Raw genomic sequence first — 20,806 nt, forward strand, 5'->3', positions numbered from 1 at the left:
AAAATGAACTGGAAAATAAATATAAGACACTATTCTGAGTGCAATAGAGAGACAGTATGAACAATAACACAGAGAATGAATTAATAATACTAATAATGATAATTATGTGTTCTATCTAATATTATTTCATTGGAGTCTAAAAGGCACCAGGAAAAGGGCAGACACAGTATTGGAAACAATAAAGAAAGGAGATATGTCCCTACAGCTCTGTTCATGTCTCTGAATACCAGCTACATCCTCTCAGGACATCAGGCCAGGACCTTAGTCATCTCCAATTTCTTTCTTTCTCTATACATATTTAATACACCATGGAATTATTTTTGAAATGAAAAATATCTTAAATTGGCAAAACTATTTGATGTTTTAGGCCACACTGGATAGATCCACAGGAAACTAGAACAAAAATATGGAATTCCCATAGTTCTCCTGTGTCTCTCTCTCACCCACTCTCACCATCCCTCACTGGAATGGTCCATTTGCAGTAAGTGATGAGCCTACACTGCAGAGTTTATAGTTTAATGTAGGGCTCACCTTTGGAGCTGCACATGTCTGGTTGGAGGGATGTATAATGAGATGTATCCACCCACATTATACCTACAGGATACTTCTGCTCTGAAAGTTCCCTGTGCTTTGCCTATTTGCCCATTCTTTCCACAGACCCTGGCAAGACTCTTTCACATTTATCCATTTCTTTAAGTATGGTTGGATGAATGGTAAAAATGAAGGCTGAAAGGACAGAATCAGAACAACTTGCTTTTTTATCCTACTAAATAATGATTTTTTTATTTCAATATTTATCTACTCAATATTACTCCACTTCTCTGGAGATGCCAGCAAGTCCACGATATCTATTAAATTTAAGAAATGTGCTCTGGAGCGTACATGCGCCACTCTAAGGTTCCTGGCACAAATATAGCACAAGACTGCCTGGTCAAGCCTCAGTGGGAGAAGATGAACTTAATCCTCAAGAGACTTGAGGGCCCAGGGAAGTGGGAGGCCTGGAGTTGGGGAGTACCCTCTTGGAGGCAAGGGGGGGGGAGGAATGGGATGGGGAACTGTGGGAAGGGAGACTGAGAGAGGGGGCAACTACTGGAATGTAAATAAATAAAATAATAGAAGAAGAGAAATGTGCTCTGAAAAGTTCAAGGTTTTTTGTTTGTTTGTTTGTTTTTATGAAAGACCATTTTATCTAAATATGCCACATTTGAATTTTTTGTTTCATTATTCCCCAGTGACACTACATTGTGTGTGTGTGCTTATTCAGATGTGTGCAGGGGATGTATGCTCATATACATGCATACATGCATGTTAAGGCCAGAAGTTCTCTTCTGGTTTCCCCCTTAATCACTTTCCTCCTTACTTTTTGAAACATGGTCTCTTACTGAAACTGAATCTCTTTTATTTGGCTACATTGACTGGAGAGTGATCTGCTGGGACCTTTGTTTCTTCCCCAGGGTAGGGATGACTGATGCATGCCATTATCCCAACTGTTACATGGATGTTAGGAACCTGAGGTCAAATCCTTGTGCATAAGCAGCAAACACGTTACTGACTAACTCATCTCCCAAGGTTCTGAAATGTACTTTTTATCTGATGGACATAGTCTTAGGGGGATTAATATCCTCTCTTTTTATGGACAACAGTGAGTTCATAAATTATTCCTGTTTACTTGGGATTGTAAGCAATGACATAGAATAGAGAAACATGTTCATCTATAGTAAATACAGCCTTAATCTACTTGGCATCAGTTCATATGTATGGGACATAAAATTATTGGGACAGAACTGAAAACATGAAAAAAGTGAACATCTTGCGGATTCACACTTGCAATAATTTTCACTCAAAGCTATAAAAGACTGTGGTTTACTATTATTAAGCAGATAAACTTCCTGTTGTACTAAGCAATATTATATTATTCTCTATCCATTTCAAAGTATTTCAGACATTTCTAAGCTGTTCCTCAGATATTATTTTATTTGTGTATATATTAAAAAGGGAAATATTGTATAAGATGCAGAATTCCAAGTTATTCTTTTAAAAGTTTCTATTCTCTCCCCGCCCCTACCAACTGCAGAACATCAAGAAAGTTTGTTTAGCTCCTGGAATTTCATTCATTTTAATTTTGAACATGTGGGTTTATATGATTATCTTCTAGTGATAAAATTGTTTGTTTATGTCTTATACAAATGTCAGGTTTGATTTAAAATTAAAGTTCTGTGATCTAGGGATATCTGGGCAAAGTTATTTTAGGGGCTTGAGTTTGGGTTTTAGGAATCAAGTGGATATGAAATTCCTACAAAATAAAAATGAACTTCTGATAGAAAGATTGGAAATTGTTGGCCAGTTTCATCATATTTCAAAACTATATTAATTTTCAAAGTAAGGAGGTGGCCTTTCATATAGTGATGGTGGTGGGCTTAGGTGCTGTGGAGGATGAGCTGTTATTATAATAAATTGAATATTGCTCATTCATTCAGTAATTACACTGAAAGCATTAATATTCACCATCTTGAAGGAAAACACAACATTCACTATGTATTTTTTAAAAAAATTACACCACTGGGCATGGTCTATATTATGATATTATAACTGATATCAGCTTTACGTTGAAATACCAACTCATGTTCATGAAAATAATTTCAAGTCTTGGGTGGTAAACTGACTGATTAAGTTCATGGCAGTTCTATTTTTGTTCACAGATAATGGCTCTGAGGTAGCAATTACTGCTCCAGGAACTAGTCACCATAGAAACAGCTCTACAGGCCCAACACCTGACTGCTCACCTCCATCCCCCGACACTGCCCTAAAAAATATTGTAAAAGTTATCCGACCTCAGGTAAGTACCCAGGATGACATTGCCTGCACTGTAATGCTTGGTTCCGAACTAATACATGTAAAACACTATACTTCAGTGCTGGGGCTATTATGTAATCTATAATAGATTTTTTTACATTAAGAGAATAGATTCAAAATAGGCTGTTTGCTTCTTATGAAGTTCATAGTAGACACTGTGCTCTCTATTAGCTCTTGGAAAATGAACTTTTATATTATGAGAAGGATTAAATGAAGCTTAGGAAAATGGCTGTTTCACATTTTCCTCTGAGCACTTATGAGGCTGTGGTTGTTGTGCTGCTACTGTGTTCTGAAGCTTTTTGTGGACACACTGTTGGTGTTGATTTTTCTATCCCCAACCCCAGTGAAGTTGATACTGTTGCTTTCCATTGCTCCATCCCTATGTTCGGTATCACAGTAACCACTCTATATTGTCCTCTGGGGTTCATGGTCTTGGTAATCTGCTTTTACCTTTTGTTCCTTTTTTCCCATTCCTGTCACTTGCCTGTATGGTTTTTTTCCCCTCATCCCCCTTCTCTTTCTGTTGGATTTCCCAGTAGGCGGTTTGCAGGCAAGCTTTAGAAATATCATTGGGACAAGCTGTTCTGTGATATTTCATTGAAAATAGCACTTATAAAGCTGTTTGCATTATATTTTTGCCAACAGATGGACCTAGAACATGGAATTGGTGGTGTTCTCAACCTGGCTCTTTCTGAATGGGCTTCATAAAACCCAAGAGAGGGGATACTTAGGATCCAATCAATGTCTTTCTGCATCGCTGAGACAGAGAGCATGAATAAATCCAGAGCCAGTCTGTAGTGCAATCACATCTAAGACTGTACAAGCAAGAATTTGTTTAATAAATAGCATTCTTTCTTATAACTTACTTTAGATTATTTTACGACAGTCTCATCCTTAATAGCTTTTCCACTTCATATTCCAGTATAGTTTGTAGAAGGCTTTTGTATAAATTATTTCACTAAAACGTCATTGATCCCCAGGGAATTTGTAGACTGATGTTCAAAGATGCTTGGATTCCAACGGGTTGAAACTAGCTATCTACTAGGGAGCTCCTCTGATTTCTTTTAATACAACAGCTATTTCATCCAGCCCTACTCAATGATTAAAATATCCTCAAGAAACTTTATGAGTCATCTTTATGACAATCGAATGTACACATATAGCATTGTTTAGGCACAGATAATGTTATAATACCTCAGGATGCAGAGTAAGAAAACATTTTCAAGCATTTCATCTTAATCTACTTGATCGAAGCAACAAACACCAAACCTGGATTCTGATGGTGAGTGTCACAGTTGTGCTCACTGCTTCTCAATTTCTATCCAAGTACTTTGTTATGGTGTGTACTTAACACAATTCCAGCACTTACATTAAAACCATTTGTTTTTATGCAGTCCAACATGTTATTACAATCCATTATTAAATATTAGTTATTTTTAATCATTATATAAATAACCTAATTTAAACCTTCTTGGTCACTCATGAATAAAAAACAGATTCCTTAGAGATACTGGATAAGGATTCTCCACCAAAAGAGAGGAAGAATTAGTCTTCCCCAGGGATGAGCCCCCTAGTTAGTTATCCAATACTATATGATCCATCCTGAAATGATGTACATGCAAGTAACAAGATGTGGAAGCAGCACATTGTACACACACACACACACACACACACACACACACACACACATACACATTCACTGTGTATTACAACAATAATCATGCAAAAAGAGGAGATGAATTTCAGGGCTTAACAGAGAATATGGGAGAGTTGGAGGGACAAAGGAAAAAATGCTATAATTATATTTTAGCTAAAATTAAATAAAAACCCAAAACTTTTACCAGGTATGGTGGCACACACCTTTAATCTCAGTACTTGAGAGGCAGAAGATGGATCTCTCTAAGTTCAAGGAGATTGATAGATAGATAGATAGATAGATAGATAGATAGATAGATAGATAGGTGGGTGGTTAGGTAGGTAGATAGGTAGAGGAATAGGTATAGGTATAGAAATAGGAATAGGTATAGGTATAGGTATAGGTACAGGTACAGGTATAGGTATAGGAATAGATATAGGTGTAGGTATAGGAATAGGTATAGGTATAGGTATAGGAATAGGAGTAGGAATAGGTATAGGTATAGGTATAAGAATAGGTATAGGTATAGGTATAGGTATAGGTATAGGTATAGGAATAGGTATAGGTATAGGTATGGTATAGGTCTAGGTCTAGGTCTAGGTCTAGGTATAGGAATAGGTATAGGTATAGGAATAGGTATAGGTATAGATATCTTAGTTCAGGATGAGATATTTGAAAAGCTTTGAGGAAAACTAGAGCTAGGAGAAATAGCACCTTGACTCTACTTCTGTTCTCTTCTCCTTATGACTCCTGAGCTCTTTGGTTATCAGTCATTGTAGACAGACAGGAGTATAAAATTCCCATGAATGTAATCATGAAAGAATAATGGGATAGGATTGCTGGTTTCTTTTCTTTTCATTTTTCTTCATTTTTTCCTTTTATTGAAAATAAATTCTTCTCTCATACAATATATCCTGATTATAGTTCCCCTCCCCTTCTCTCTCGTTAGAAAAAAAAACCAGGCTTCTAAGAGATAACAGACAAGCATGCTAAAATAAAATATAAGATAAAACAGAAAACATTAGGGCTGGACAAGACAAACCAACAAAGGAAAAGAGCCCAGAAGAAGACAAAAGAATCAGAGATCCACTCTTTCACACATTCAGGAGTCCCATAAGAATACTAGACTAAGAGATATTTTATGTATGTGTATGTGTACATGAACATGTACATGTGTGTGTAGGCCCTGTGAATTCTGCTTCCATTACTGTGAGTTTATATGAGCTTTGCTGGTTGATTTAGAGGGCTTGTTCTCCTGGTATCCTCCACTCCCTTTGGATCTAACACTCTTTCTGCCTCCCTGAACTCTGAGGGGAGGGATTTGATGGCAACATCCCATTTAGAGCTGTGTCTCTCAAGGCCTTTATCTTTTTAATGTCTGGCTGTGGGTCTCTGCATATGTCCTATCTATAGGAGGAGGAATTTTCTCTGATGACTGCTGAGCAAAGCACTGATAGCAGAATATATTAAGAATCATTTTATGATACTTTTAGACCAGAAGTGTTTGCTTTTACCCTAGTTCTCTGGGCTATCTAATCTCTGGTACGTGGTCACCCAAGCAGGGTTGGGTATGAGTTCCATCCTGTAGAGTATGCCTTACATCAAACCAGACATTGGTTGGCTACTCCCACAAGTTCTATGCCACCATTGCTTAGTATATCTTGCAGGTAGGATCAATTGTATGTCAGAGGTTTAGTGGCTGAGTTGATTGTTTCTCTTTTGGTCACCTGAAGAATACCTTCCTGAAATAAAGATACTAGAGCATAGGGGTTAAGGCCCTATATAGGTACCAGTTGGATTTTTCCATGTTCAATGGTTGTGAGGGTGTTGTCTTTGGCAGTGAGGCCTCATTGTCAATTTGCAGAGAGAAATTCGTTGTCTTAGCAGCAACCTGGGTTGTTTGAGGAATTTCATGGACCTTTAGACCAACAATTCTATTGAATTCAACTCAGTTCTGAAGCCTCATTTGGTAACAAGAGATGGCCAGTTGGGATTCTGTATCCCTCATTTTTAGAAGACCTCATTAGGAAATGATATAGGAAATGTCCATATATCTTAGGGCATTTCCACTGCACTAGGTTTCCATATCATCCCTTAAATGCCTTTCAATTCTAGCTGTCTCTCCCCTCCTCACCTAATCCTCCTGTTTATCATTTCCACTTGCCCTCAGTTCCCCTTAAAATCTATTCTATTTCTCTCTCCCAGGGAGATTCGATTCATGTGTTCTCCCTCTAGTCCTTCCTCTATAGCTAACCTCTCTGGGTCTATAGCCTGTAGGTTGGTTATCAGTTATTTAGTGGATAATATCCACATATAAGTAAACACATGCCATATGTATCTTTCTAGGTCTGGGTTGCTTTACTCAGGATGATGTTTTTCTAGTCCTATCCATTTGCCTTCAAATTTCATGTTATTTTTAACAGCTGAGTAATAATCCATTGTGAAAATGTACCACATTTTCTTTATCAGTTTTACTGTGGAGGGATATTTAGGTTGTTTCCAGTTTCTGGCTATTATATATTAGGCTGTACTTAAGAGCATAAATTCAAAAATACCCAATAAAACATTTGCAAACAGAATCCAAGAACACATCAAAAAGATCATCCATGATGATCAAGTAAACTTCATCCAATACATTCAGGGGTGGTTTTAGATACAGAAATCAATAAATGTAATCCACCATATAGACAAACTGAAAGAAAAAATACATGATAACTCTTTATATGGAGAAAAAAATCTTTGACAAAACCCAACATCCCTTCATGATAAAAATTCTGGAGGGATCAGGGATACAAAGACATACCTAAACATAAAAAAGGCAATATACAGCAAGCCTATAGCCAACATCAAATTTAATGGAGGACTGCTAGTTTCAAGAAAGGGTTTGAAAACCAGTTGATATGCACGGATGATAGATAGATGGTGGAACAGATGAGTCTCCAGTGTGTGTTCAAATAGCCATAGTCAGGGGTGAAATATTGTTCTAAAGAAAAGATAATTATTGGTTAGCTTATATAAGTGCCTATATTGTAAGTACAAGTTAATCGTCTAAAGCAGTTGTTGATTTTAGGTTTGTATCTGGAAATAAAAGAAATCTGGTTAGAATCACTCTTGGGTATTCAAGCACTTTACATCCATTTTCTAACACAATGTTTTTACGTTAGAAATTAAAGGCATGTCCTAGCTCATGCTAGGAAATGGTTCTATCACAGAACTACATTCTTAATACTAAATAAGAAATCACCCACATAGTTGAGGTCGAGATTAACTTTTAAAACTAGAGGTGAGAGACCTTTCAGTTCTCAGATGGTGGAAGGAACTGATTCCTAAAAGTTGTCCTCTGACCCCCACATACACATCATCATACACACACACACACACACACACACACACGCACATGCACATGCACACGCACACACACATACACACAAAACATATGCTTTAAAAATAATAGGGTAAATACAAACCTTATCAATTTGTATTTTCTTTCTCATGCATTCTTGGATCATTGGAGGAATATATGAGCATGTGCGCTGTAGAGTAAAATGGATGTTGCTTAGGTAGCATGAGTTGGACCACTTACTTCCCTTGGCTTCATGTTCATCTTTACCCAGCTAAGTCTGGATTCTACCTCTATATGGAGAGAATCCTTTGCAACCCTTGCTTCCAGAGAGAGAGGAGGCTTACAGTATTGCAGGTGTTCTGATTAGCGTGTTAATTACCTGCAAGCCTCAGACTTTCCAGAGCTCTCTACTGAGGTTGTTTTTGCTCTGCATGTTTATTAACTACCTAAGTCACAGCTGCTGGTTTCACGGTCCTGTTTGATCTCCTCACCTTCGTTTCTTTGGGTCCTTTCATGTCTTAAAAGCCTCCAGATCGTGAAACATCCTATTCTTAATTAATTAGAAGTGAAATATTTATATGCTACTGACTTCTCTTTGTTTCTCTCAAGAATATTCACCTATGAGGCTGAATTATTCTGTTTAGAATAACCCACAGGCTTCTACCTGAAAAAAAATAGAATGATTTTTACACTTGAAAATACTTGAAAAAAATTCTTTTTTTAAAAATTAAGTGGGTGCATTGACATGCTGATTTTCTTTCCACTAAATAATTACATATTGCTTAAGTTGGACTTTTGTTCCTAAACTGACATATAAAATTGTATGTATTTGTAATGTTCAATAGTACATTTAGATGAATACATACTTTGTGAGGTAGAAAACCAATGTCATTAATAAATGCCTTCCCTCCCAACATTTTGTGTTAAGAACATTTAGCATCCTCTCCCTTAGCATTGCATATCCAACATGTTACCACTTACATAGTCACCATGGTGTAGATAGATTTCTTGAACTTACTTCTATCTAACTATACATATTTATCTCTGAGTAGCATCTTTCAATACTATTTTATCCCTATCCACCTGGCCACTGGCACCCACTATTCTGATATCTACATCTATGAGATTATTTATTCTTGTATTCCATAGAAAAGTGAAATTGTACAACAGCTATCTTTCTGAGTCTGGCTTAACATCACTAATTGTCAGGGAAATGCAAATTAAAACCATAATGAGATACCATCTCATTCCTTTGAAAATGGCTATTATCAGAAAGAGTGGGAATAATAAGCATTGGCAAAGATATGAGAAACCTGAACTCTTGCACAGTGTGAGTAGAAATGTAAATTAACACCGCTATTATGGAGATCTGTGTGGGACTCCTAGGAAGCTAAAATTATGAGTACCAAATAATAGAACTTACCATATGGTTCAGCAACTCTATTACTGGGTGTAGAACTGAAGTCAGTAGGTGAAAGACAGATCTGTGTTCCATGCTATGGCAACGTTAGTCTAAATAGCCAATGGAGAGAATCAACCTAAGGATTCACCAGTGTGTGAATGGACAGAAAAAAATGTGTATTTACATGACAAAGCAATATTCAACCATACAAATGAAGAAAATCACGTCATGTTGATGACACATATGACCTTGGAGGATGTTAAATAAGAGAAGGAAAATCTTTTTATTTTTTAATGTTTCCTGGTAGAAACCTTAGAACCCTTCCAATAAAACGCACAGATCATAAGTGAACAGGGTCACACTTGGTCTGTTGTACCTGTAGGTGTAATCTTGCTCAAAGAAGAAAGGGGTATTGCCACCACTCCAGAGACTCCTCCTAACCCTTACCAGGAAATCTCCCTCATTTCTGCCTCATTTGGTTTCATGCTGCAGATTAAAATAATCTATTATTAGGCTTTGTATAAATGGAATCCTTTTGTTTTTTTTCCAAAATGGAATCCTTTTGACATTCATCCATGTCACAGGTTTTTTCTAAATGAATAGTATTCCATTGGATTAATATACTACAATTTTTCTTTGTTCGCCTATTGATTAGAGCTTGTTTTATTTTGTTTGTTGTTTTGTTGTTGTTGTTTTGCCTTTAAATTTATTCTTTGAAAATTGTGTACAATGTTTCTTGATCATATCCATTCCCTGTTTCCTTCCCCTAACCAACTCTCTCTTAATCCCCTAATATATCTTTTCCCAATTTCACACACACACACACACACACACACACACACACACACACACACACAGAGCAAACATATACACACACATGCACACACACAGATACACAGATACACACACACAGCATACATACACATATAATGTATAACACTGAGTCCAATTGTTGCTAATCATATATCATGAGTGTGTAGTGTCATCCATTGGAGCATGGGTAACTTTCTAGTGGTCACCCTCCAGAGAAAAGTGACCTTCCCTCCTCCAGCAGCCATGAGATACCAATAGCTCCCCAGCTATGGTGGGGACATAGGAGCTCTTCCATCTTGGAATTTTTAGCTAATTTGAGCTGTGCAGGTCTTGTGCATGCTGTGAGTTGTGTTGTTCACAATTACACATGAAATATTTGTGTGTTTTTGATATTTTTTCATGTAAATACATGAATGGCATGATTGAGCTTAAGGAAGATAATTTTATAATTAACTTTCCTATAGTCTTAAAGCAGTCACTACATTTTATAACTGCCAATAGCAAAATATGACAATTTTAGTTTCTCTACAGCTATCCTTACAAACATGAAATGATTTGTTACTATGGTTTAAGTTTTTCTGGTGACTAATGACATTGCATGCCTTTTCTGTAGCTATTGCACATTTTTATGAGGAACTTCTCTTCCAACTTTTTAAATTTTTGGTTGAGAGCATTATTGCATATGTTCTCTTGTAACTCCCAAAGATTTGGATCCACTAACAGACACACACATTGTTTCTATTCCTTTATAGTCTCTAATTTGACTATACATTATTATATGTATCTATTGATGAATATAGTTTTAGTTTTCTCTTCTGGTTACTTGTTCTTGTCTTGTCCAGTATCTGAATGTATTCTACCATATTTTATTCTCGAAGTTTTTTATCTTACTTAATCTAAGGTCAGGTTTATAATCTACTTAGGCTATTGCATATGTTAATTAGAAGTCAAGATTTGATTTTATCATCATCATCATCATCATCATCATCATCATCATCATCATCATCCTCCTCCTCCTCATCATCATCATCATTACATCCTGGAAGCATTTTCTCCTCCCTCCTCTTCTCCCAGTCCCTCCACAACAACTCCCTTCTCTTTCCCCACATCCACTCCTTCTCTATTTCTTTTCAGAAAAGAGCAGGCCTCCCTGTGAATATCACCCAAATGTATCAGATCAAGTTTCAGTAAGACCAGGCACCTCCCTTTGTATTAAGGCTGGACCAGGCAACCAAGTGGGAGGGAATGATCCCAAAGGCAGCAGAAGAATCGGAGACAGCCCCTGCTCCCACTGTTAGGAGTCCCCCAAGAACACCAAGCTGCACAACTCTAACATATGTGCAGAGGGCCTAGGCTTTGCTTTTGTAGACAATGCTTTCCACAGGGCTTTCTGATGTCAGCTTCGGATGATGACAGTTCTCCTTTGCCTTTGTAAATACCATGCCATTTCTTCTTTTTCTTCTAATTGTGACTTTGGTAGAAATCATATGATGACGTGGCAACTCTAAAAATCTCTGCCTTGTTTCCTACCTTTGGGAGAAAGAATTTATTGTGTCAACATGAACATGAGCTTTTATTTTAGATGACTTTACTCCTGGCTTGTTGAGAACTTTTTTTTTTTTATTAGATATTTTCTTTATCTACATTTCAAATGTTTTCCTCTTTCCAGGTCTCCCCTCTGGACCTCCCTAACCCTTCCCCGCTGCCTCTATGAGGGTGCTCCCCCACCCTCCCATCCACTCACACCTTCCCTCCCTAGCATTACCCTATACTGGGGCATCAAACACCCTCAGGCCCAAGTACCTCTCCTCCCATTGATGTCCAACAAGGTCATCCTCTGCCACATATGTGGCCAGCCCCATAGGTCCCTCCATGTGTATTCTTTGGTGGGTGGTCCAGTAGCAGCTTTCCCATCTGTTTTTTTCTATATGCAATAAGCATATAATTTCCTCTCTCTTTCTTCAATATCATAGCAAAATATATCCTTCAGGATATCTTTGTTTTCAGGTGCTAGGTTTCAAATGAAAGGTCTTGGGCTTCTTGGTTAAGAGTTCTTTTACTGAACTACATCTCCATCACATGTTTTGCATCTTTAAGAAAATCCATGTTAATATAACTCTGCACTTGTATAATAATGATTGTTCCAAATACAATAATGTGCTATTTTGTTTCTGTAGTGCTGAATGCAGATTTATACCCTGGATAAAGCATCCATGGTAGAAGGATGCTTTAGTATCAAAGATGATGAATAATTTAGAGAAATTGACGAGTGTTTGGGAATGACCTTGAGAGAGTTAAGGATAGGCTTGAACAGAGGACGACTCTGGTTAGACTAGGTGATATGTCAGCCTAAAGCATATTCTGCTAGACTTTGTATGTGCTCAGGAAGCCAACAATGAGGTGGCTTAATAATCATCTTAAATGTCATCTCCTTCTGACATTATTAAATAGAATCCTGAACTGAGATTATATAAAACCCTTACCAAGTCTAGAATAATATTTTCCTGGGCAGTGTAGGATTATGGAATGCACATGTTAAATCTTAAAATTAGAAATAACAGTGGGTATGTGGAAAGCCAAGTCATACAATTGGGAGGGGACGAATAATAGAATATTGCAATGGATTACAACTAAAAGAGAGAAAGAACAAAAGCTCTTCAAAAGAGCAGTCTCCAAAATATTTATTATTGAACATTGAACCATTTTTTATTATATATAGAGAGTATATATTTCATTTATTTTTCATAAAAATGCTATGAGAAAATTATATCTTTTTCTTTACTTTAATAATTGGGCCTGAGGCTTAGAGAGGCTGAATAATTCTCTCAATGTGACACAGCCACTAACTGGAAGAACTCTGAATCCCCAATGTCAATAATCTTTCTATTAATGTTAATTAGCTCTTTGGGGAGAAAATGATCAAGGTTGTGCATTCATATTCCACAGGGATAAAGTTGGAGAGGAGAATAATGGACTGGAAAAAGGAAAGATGAGCAGAAACATGGATGGCCAAAGTTTATAGCCCAAAGGAGGGAAACACAGAGGTCGTGTCCTTCGTTTGAAGTCTTAAGACAAAAGCTGAAGGAAGAGATGGTTGCCAATACAAAGATAACTCTTCTATTGAAAACATTAACCTAGTGATCATAGGTAAATTTTGGAAAGAAAAAGTTGGAAAAAAAAAAGTCATTTGGACCCACCAATCCATTAGCAGGTCTCCACAAATTAGGATTTCCTAGGGAGCTTTTCTAAAACATAGTTAAACTCCATCCAAAACCAATTAAATCCATCTGAAGGCTAGCACACAAGGTCCTGACCCTACAGTGTGGTACAGACTGATAAACCTTTTGAATGAAAAATAGAAACCAAAACTCCAGTGACTTCATTGAGCCTAGGGAACTGTATAGCTTAGCAATTAGTGTGCGTAAGTAACTGACTCAGACTTGTGACCTGCTGCCACATCCTGGTTTCTTGAGAGAGGATCATACCATGCATCACTGTCTGGAAACAGATAAAGATTCAAAATTCTAGCTATGGTTTCTAATGGGTGCATTTGTGCCATTCAAAAAATTCAGAAGTTGTTCATTCAAACCATTTCAAGTTGGAAACTATCTGTATGTATGTTTAACCCAGTTTTCCAAGGTAGGTTATATAGAGGGAATTCATGGAGGAACACTCAAAATTTTGCCTGTTGGTCCCTTTATCTTATAATTGATAGAGGTGTGTTCTATTACACACCCTCTACATAACCCCTCTTCTGTTTGTTGTTCAACAAAGTGAGAGCCAAGGAAGTAGTTGTCAATAACATATTGGCTGTAAACATCACAAGATCAGATTTTAGAGTACATATCTGAGAGCCATTCTGAGTTCTCTTTATCATCCAAATATACCAAAGAGGACATTGAGTAGGAATGGTCATGTTGTCTAGCATTTTATTTCTTAGCAACGACAGCATAAGAAAACCTCATAAAGTATGAACCCCAGAAACTGGGAGTTTGAGTAAAACCAAATGGGTAACTGCTATTTATACTTTCTCAGATTAAAAACATACATTTCCTTTCTTAAATTATTGTGATCCAGATTGCCACAGATTGCACCATGGCATTAACATTGAGTTTTTCTCCTATTCTGTGTTCTTCTTTCTATTTTTTTTGTCATGCCTTTACCCTAGAGCACCTCTCTGGGTTGTCAGCATAGATGACAGAGTTTTCTAGGAAATTTTTCCTTGAAAAAGTAAAGTGTCTAGAAAGTAAGGTTGTCATTATTTCTGTAATGTCACAGGTGGCAGACTGTAATTGGAAATCTAATTCCATCTCTCCCATTAAGTAACTTGTTGATTGCTCTGGGTAAATTTTAAAGTTTCCAATTACCTTTGCCACTAAAGTCACATGAACTAACCTGACAACTCAGTGAACAATAAACCTAATATATGAATCTGAAGCTAGTCATTTTCTATCCCAATTTAGAAAACCCTGGAATTCAGCCATGAAAGTATCCTGGTATATGCTATTGTCCATTTATTCATTCCTGAAGCTTAGTTGAATACTGACCATATGCTGGACAGCTTAAGTAATGATCTTTAATGTGACAATGACTAAAATGTAGATTGCACCCTAAGAATTGGGAGCCTGTGCACTAAAGAGGGCTTTTTTTGAATTTCATTGATGGAATCCATTGATCAAGCTTCTGGGAGTTATCCTCAGACCCGCTTTCTTTTCCCGTATGTACTCTCACCTCGTGTCCAACCTGAAAAGCTCTGAACTAGCCCTCACCACCTCCCTGAACTCCAGCCTCATGTTCTAAAGGCATCACTAAGTACTAGTTGGCTGTCCAACAAGCTTTTAAAGAAAACAGTGCTAAGCTTTGTATCATAGTTAGTCGCACCCCATCTGAAGAACTTCCCACCATCTGTAATTCATTTCTTCCTCTACAACACATATTCAGTCCCACAGAAAACTGTCTAGGAAGTCAGCTCTCAGCATGTGCTTGGTAGTCTGTAACACTCTCAAAGTCTGTGACATCATAACTGCTTTCCTTTAGTAAAACGATGATTTGGATTTTTTTTTTCCATTGACTGCAAAGTGGAGTTTTTCAGAAACCATAGAAGCTATATGGTATGTGTAGCCTCTGGTGGCTAATGGAACGTTCACCTGTGCATGAACATTTTATACATAGCCCAGTATTGATTTTAATATACTAAATATCAACTTAATATTGACCTCATGAACAAAAATGCTGTAGTATCCTTATGAATCTTTTTTTATTGGATATTTTATTTCTTTACATTTTAAATATTATCCCCTTTCCTGATCCCTCCCCGCAGAAACTTCCTATCCCATTCCCCTCCTCCTGCTTCTATAAGGGTGTACCCCCACCTAACCACCTACTCCCACCTCTCTGCCCTCACATTCCCCTACACTGGGGCATCAAGCCTTCACAGGACCAAGAGCTTCTTCTCCCACTGATGTCCGACAAGGCCTTAATACTCTGCTACATATGTGCCATGGGTCCCTCCATGTATACTCCTTGGTGGTTTAGACCCTGGAAGCTCTGGTTGGTTGATATTGTTGTTCTTCCTATGGGGTTTCAAACCCCTTCAGCTCCTTCAGTCCTTTCTCTAACTCCTTCATTGGGGACCCTGTGATCATTTCGATGGTTGGCTGTTAGCATCTACCTCTGAATATGTTAGGCTCTGGCAGAGCCTCTTAGGAGACAGCTATATCAGGTTCCTGTCAGCATGCACTTCTTGGCATCTGTAGTGTCTCTGTTTGGTGATTGTATATGGGATGGATGCCCAGATGGGGCACAGATTGATCTTCCTTCTTCTTGAGCTTCATGTGGTCTGTGAATTGTATCTTGAGTACTCAGCTATTAAAAACAATGAATTCATGAAATTCTTTAGGAAATGGATGGAACTAGAAAATATCATCCTGAATGAGGTAACCCAATCACAAAAGAACACACATGGTATGCACTCACTGATAAGTGGATATTAGCCCAAAAGCTTGGAATATCCTTACAAATCTTTATGGGTGAGAAGGTAGCTTGAAACCAAATAGTTTCAAAGTCAACCCTCTCTTTACTCAATTTTACAGCCTTTTCATTGCATATACTCAGTGTATACTAGTGATATCTTTAATAAGAATATTTCAATTCATGTATATTCTCTAATTCAACATCAACATGCTATTTAAATATACTTTTTAAGCAAGGCCCTTCTTATTCTTTTTTCTCTGTTACTTTCCTGTGTTACTTTGATGGCTGATAGGCCATTAACATCTTTTTTTTGGAACTTTGGAAAATCTTTCAGTCATGTTTTTTGGACATTAATCACTGTGCTTTTTGTGCCTTTCACAAGTCAACAGGCAGTCATGTAAATCGGGTCACATTCACCCGATCGATCTTGCATTTCAAAGCAAAGGTATAACAGCACAGATAATTTCATTCTCTCTGTAATGTCTTAGGCTGTCAGTGCCCACTCTCCTTAGCTCATTTCAGTCCTGCCGTGCTGTCTTTCATGAATTGCCAAGTAGCTCCTACTTTAGGGTCTTACTATTGGTTGTTGATTGTGTGGAATATCTATATGGAAAATGTCATGGCTTATTGTTACCTTCTTTCAGCTCATTATCCAAGTGCTACGTTATAAGCAATGCCTTCCCTCTTGAAGATAAGATAGCTATACTTCATTCTCTGTCTCCTCTATGCTATTTGCCCTCATAACATTTTGCTTTTGAACAAGCATGGTATTTTTGTCACATTCCTTCCCAACTCCAGTGGGTGTTCTATGAGATTTGGAAATTGTGTCCTTAATTTAAAAAAAAATGAAATCCTCACCCTCAACATGCCTGATATATAATTTGTGTTCGGTGTTATTTGAATTATTTAGGTAAGCATAGCTGAGGAGTCTATCAGAGGAACATCAGAGAATGCTATCTACTGAGAAAGTACTCAAATTGGCTTTTATATTTGAGCAAGAGTTAAAGGTGAATTTATGTATTTGTATGTATGAGCGAGTGTGTATGAGTGTGTGTGTGTGTATATGTGTGTATGTGTGTGTGTGTTTATGTGTGTGTCCCACAAAAGAAAGATAGTAAGAGCAAAATATTTGAAGTCCTTTGACTTAATGAAGCACAGAATTTACCATCAGAACTTCTAATACATCAAGGTGTCCTGATAAATCAGGAGTCTACTCTCTTCCTTTTTCATTTGTTTGCTTACTTGTTCATTTGTTTTTAAGACAGGGTTTCTCTGTGTGGCCCTGGCTATCTGGAACTCACTCCTGTAAACCAGGCTCGCTTAGTACTCATAGGGATCCACCTGCCTCTGCCTCCCCAGTGCAGGGATTAAAGGTGTGTACCACCACTGCCTGGCTTATCCTCCTCTTAATCAAACATCCTATTATTTAGCACTATTTAGTCTATGAGAAATGCTCAGTAAAAAGGTTTTCATGGTCAACTATATGGGAGATATCTGCAGTTATAATTTCTCACTGAAGAAGGTTTTTTTCAGACTCTTCCCCCACTACTGACTCTGGAAACTCAATGGTTTGATTTTTTTACTTTTATTCACCTTACACACATTCACACTCTTGAGAAAGGGAGCACTCTGACTCAGCAACAAATATATCCTTCGTTACCGAGGGCTATGCATGCAGCTTCTATTTTAATCTTTGGAACAACCATGTGATATAGATAGGTCTATTATGATTCCAATATTATATATAAAGAGATGTCCAAAAATATGTTGTATTTTTAAAGTTTTGTTTGTTTGTTTGTTTGTTTGTTTTAAGTACAAGAGTGCTCTATCTACATATATACCTGCATACCAGAAGAGGGCATCAGATCACAGTATAGATCATTATGAGCCACCATGTGGTTACTAGGGATTGAACTCAGGACTTCTGGAAGAACAGACAGTGCTTTTAACTACTAAGCTATCTCTCCAGCCCCAGTATGTTGTATTTTTTGCTATGTTGAAAAATAATTTTGAAATCAGTTTTGTTAACTGTCTAAAACTGAAAAACAAGTAGCTAGAATGGGTTATCTTCTTTTTTAAATTAATTAATTTATTTATTTACACTCCAGATTTATTTATTTATTTATACCCTGGATTTATTTATTTATTTACACTCTAGATTTTATTCCTCTCCTAGTCCACCCTCCAACTGTTCCACATCTCATACCTCTTCCCCACCCCCCCATCCCTCACCTCACCTGACCTCTAAACTCCCTGGGACCTCCATTCTCTTGAGGGTTAGGTACATTATCTTTGATTGAACACAGACCTGGCAATCCTCTGCTGTATATGTGTTGGAGGCCTCATATCAGCTAGTGTATGCTGCCTGGTTGGTGGCCTAGTGTTTGAGAGATCTTGGGTATCCAGATTAATTGAGACTGCTGGGTTCTCCTCGAGGATCTCCCTTCTCCTCAGCTTCTTCTAGCTTTTCCCTAGTTCAACTACAGGGATCGGCAGTTTCTGTCCCTTAGTTGGGTGCAAATATCTATATCTGACTCTTTCAGCTGCTTGTTGGGTCTTCCAGAGTATGGTCATGCTAGGTCCCTTTTTGTGAGCACTCCATAGCCTCAGTAATAGTGTCAGACCTCCCCTTGAGCTTGATCCCACTTTGGGCCTGACTATAGACCTTCTTTTCCTCAGGCTTCTCTCCATTTCCATCCCTGTACTTCTTTCAGACAGGAATAATTATGGGTGAGAGTTTTGACTGTGGGTTGGCAACCCCCTTCCTCATTTGATGCCCTGTCTTCCTGCTGGAGGTGGGCTCTATAAATAGATATAGGGAGAGTGGACACCCTTGTCCCCAATTTTAGTAGGATTGCTTCAAGTATCTCTCAATTTAATTTGATATTGGCTGTTGGTTTGCTGTATATTGCTTTTATTATGTTTAGGTATGGGCCTTGAATTCCTGTTCTCTCCAATACTTTTAACATGATGAGGTGTTGTCTTTTGTCAAATGCTTTTTCTGCATCTAAGATGATCATGTGAATTTTTTCCTTGAGTTTGTTTCTATAGTGGAATACGTTAGTGGATTTTCATATACTGAACCAACCTTGCATCCCTGGGATGAAGCAAACTCAACCAAGGGAAGTAGATGGCAGGAAATAGTCAAACTCAGGGCTGAAATCAACCAAATACAAACAAAAAAACAATACAAAGAGTCAACAAAACCAAAAACTGGTTCTTTGAGAAAATCAACAAGATAGAAAAACTCCTAGCCAAACTAACTTAATGGCCCAGAGGCAGTATCCAAATTAACAAAATCAGAAATGAACAGAGATGTAAGAAATTCAAAAAAATCATCAGATCCTACTATAAAAGCCTATACTCAACAAAACTGGAAAATCTAGATAAAATGGAAGATTTTCTAGACAGATACAACATACCAAAGCTAAATGAAGAGCAGGTAAACTACCTAAATAGGCCTATATCACACAAGGAAACAGAAAAAGTCATTTAATACCTCCCAACCAAAAAAAAAAAAGAGCCAGGGCCAGATGGATTTAGTGCAGAATTCTACAGACCTTCAAAGAAGACTTGATGGCATTTATCCTCAAACTATTCCATAAAATAGAAACAGAAGGAACACTACCTAACTGGTTCTATGAAGCCACAGTTACTCTGATACATAAACTACACAAGGACCCAACCAAAAAAGAGAACTTCAGACCAATCTTGCTTATGAATATTGATGCAAAAATACTCAATAAAATTCTTGTAAACAGAATCCAAGAACACATGAAAACCATCATTTACCACAATGAAGTAGGCTTCATCCCAGGGTTATCTTCTTAAACACAGTATTATACAGTATGAGGGATAAAAACTGCACACTGTTGGAGCTTAAAAGACAGATTAACCACCCCAATCTTCAAGATTCCAAAGCAAGAGGGTGACAGGATATAAGAGTTAGATAAATTGAAAACAAATGTCTTGATTTTTAAACCATTTTTAGAACTTAATGGATAATGCCATTCTAGGTATGTGCCTAAATGTTCTAGCTGTAACTTTTCTGTCCATTTAAGTATGTATTCCAATCATGGGCATATCTGGACAACCTATAGGGTGCCACAGAGGAACAGAGAGCATATCCTGAAGAGCAGCCAGCATACTCATTATACTGGTGTCCTTGCTCTGGAGAGTGGAGGCAAAGGAAAGCAGTTATAGGTATATGTACTTTGTACCCCAAATGTATTTAAGTACCTCTGTCTCTTTAGGTGTAAGTAAGTAAAATTATTAAAGACTGGGAAAATGGATCAATAATGTTACTTCTTTCGAAACAGGAGAATAGATGTTCAACTTAACAATGAAAGTGCAGCCCATCTCATTTGGTCAAATAACCCAGAGTTTTGGAAGAGACTCATGTCTGCTTGCCAGGCATCAAAACTCTACGACTCTAAAACTTTGTTCCTCTTTGCTTATGTCAATTCTTTGGCACTACCTTCTACTTAGTCTCAAACTGGGAGTCTGAGTCATCCAAGGCTTCTCTCATCCCTCCACTTTCTATATCTAATTAGCCACCAAAGCCCATCAGTTCTGCTTCCTAACTATGACTCAGACCTCCCTCTTCTACTCTCTCTGCAACTGTCTGAGGCCTTTAGACTTTACTGCTGAAATAGCTCCCTTACTGGCTTCCCTAGCTCTCAATCTCGTCTGTTTCTAATTTATATTCTGTACTTCCTATACAGTACTGTTTGCGTTATTATTGACTCTTGTTGCTTTGCATTTTAAAACATTTGTAAAGTTATAA

General features: G+C 37.5%; 1 protein-coding gene across 12 annotated transcripts in view; it reads left to right on the top strand.

The window, feature by feature from the left end:
- The window catches only part of Anks1b (ankyrin repeat and sterile alpha motif domain containing 1B), a 1,082,674-nt gene that overhangs the window by 427,351 nt on the left and 634,517 nt on the right, over window positions 1-20,806 (top strand). For all 12 annotated transcript variants that reach the window (XM_031349133.1, XM_031349134.1, XM_031349137.1 and 9 more), the window contains one exon: window positions 2,700-2,836. In XM_031349133.1, coding sequence (XP_031204993.1) covers window positions 2,700-2,836 — 137 coding nt within the window. The remainder of the gene's footprint in view (window positions 1-2,699; window positions 2,837-20,806) is intronic.

The sequence above is a fragment of the Mastomys coucha genome, unplaced genomic scaffold (genome assembly GCF_008632895.1).
Source record: "Mastomys coucha isolate ucsf_1 unplaced genomic scaffold, UCSF_Mcou_1 pScaffold4, whole genome shotgun sequence".
NCBI lineage: Eukaryota > Metazoa > Chordata > Mammalia > Rodentia > Muridae > Mastomys > Mastomys coucha.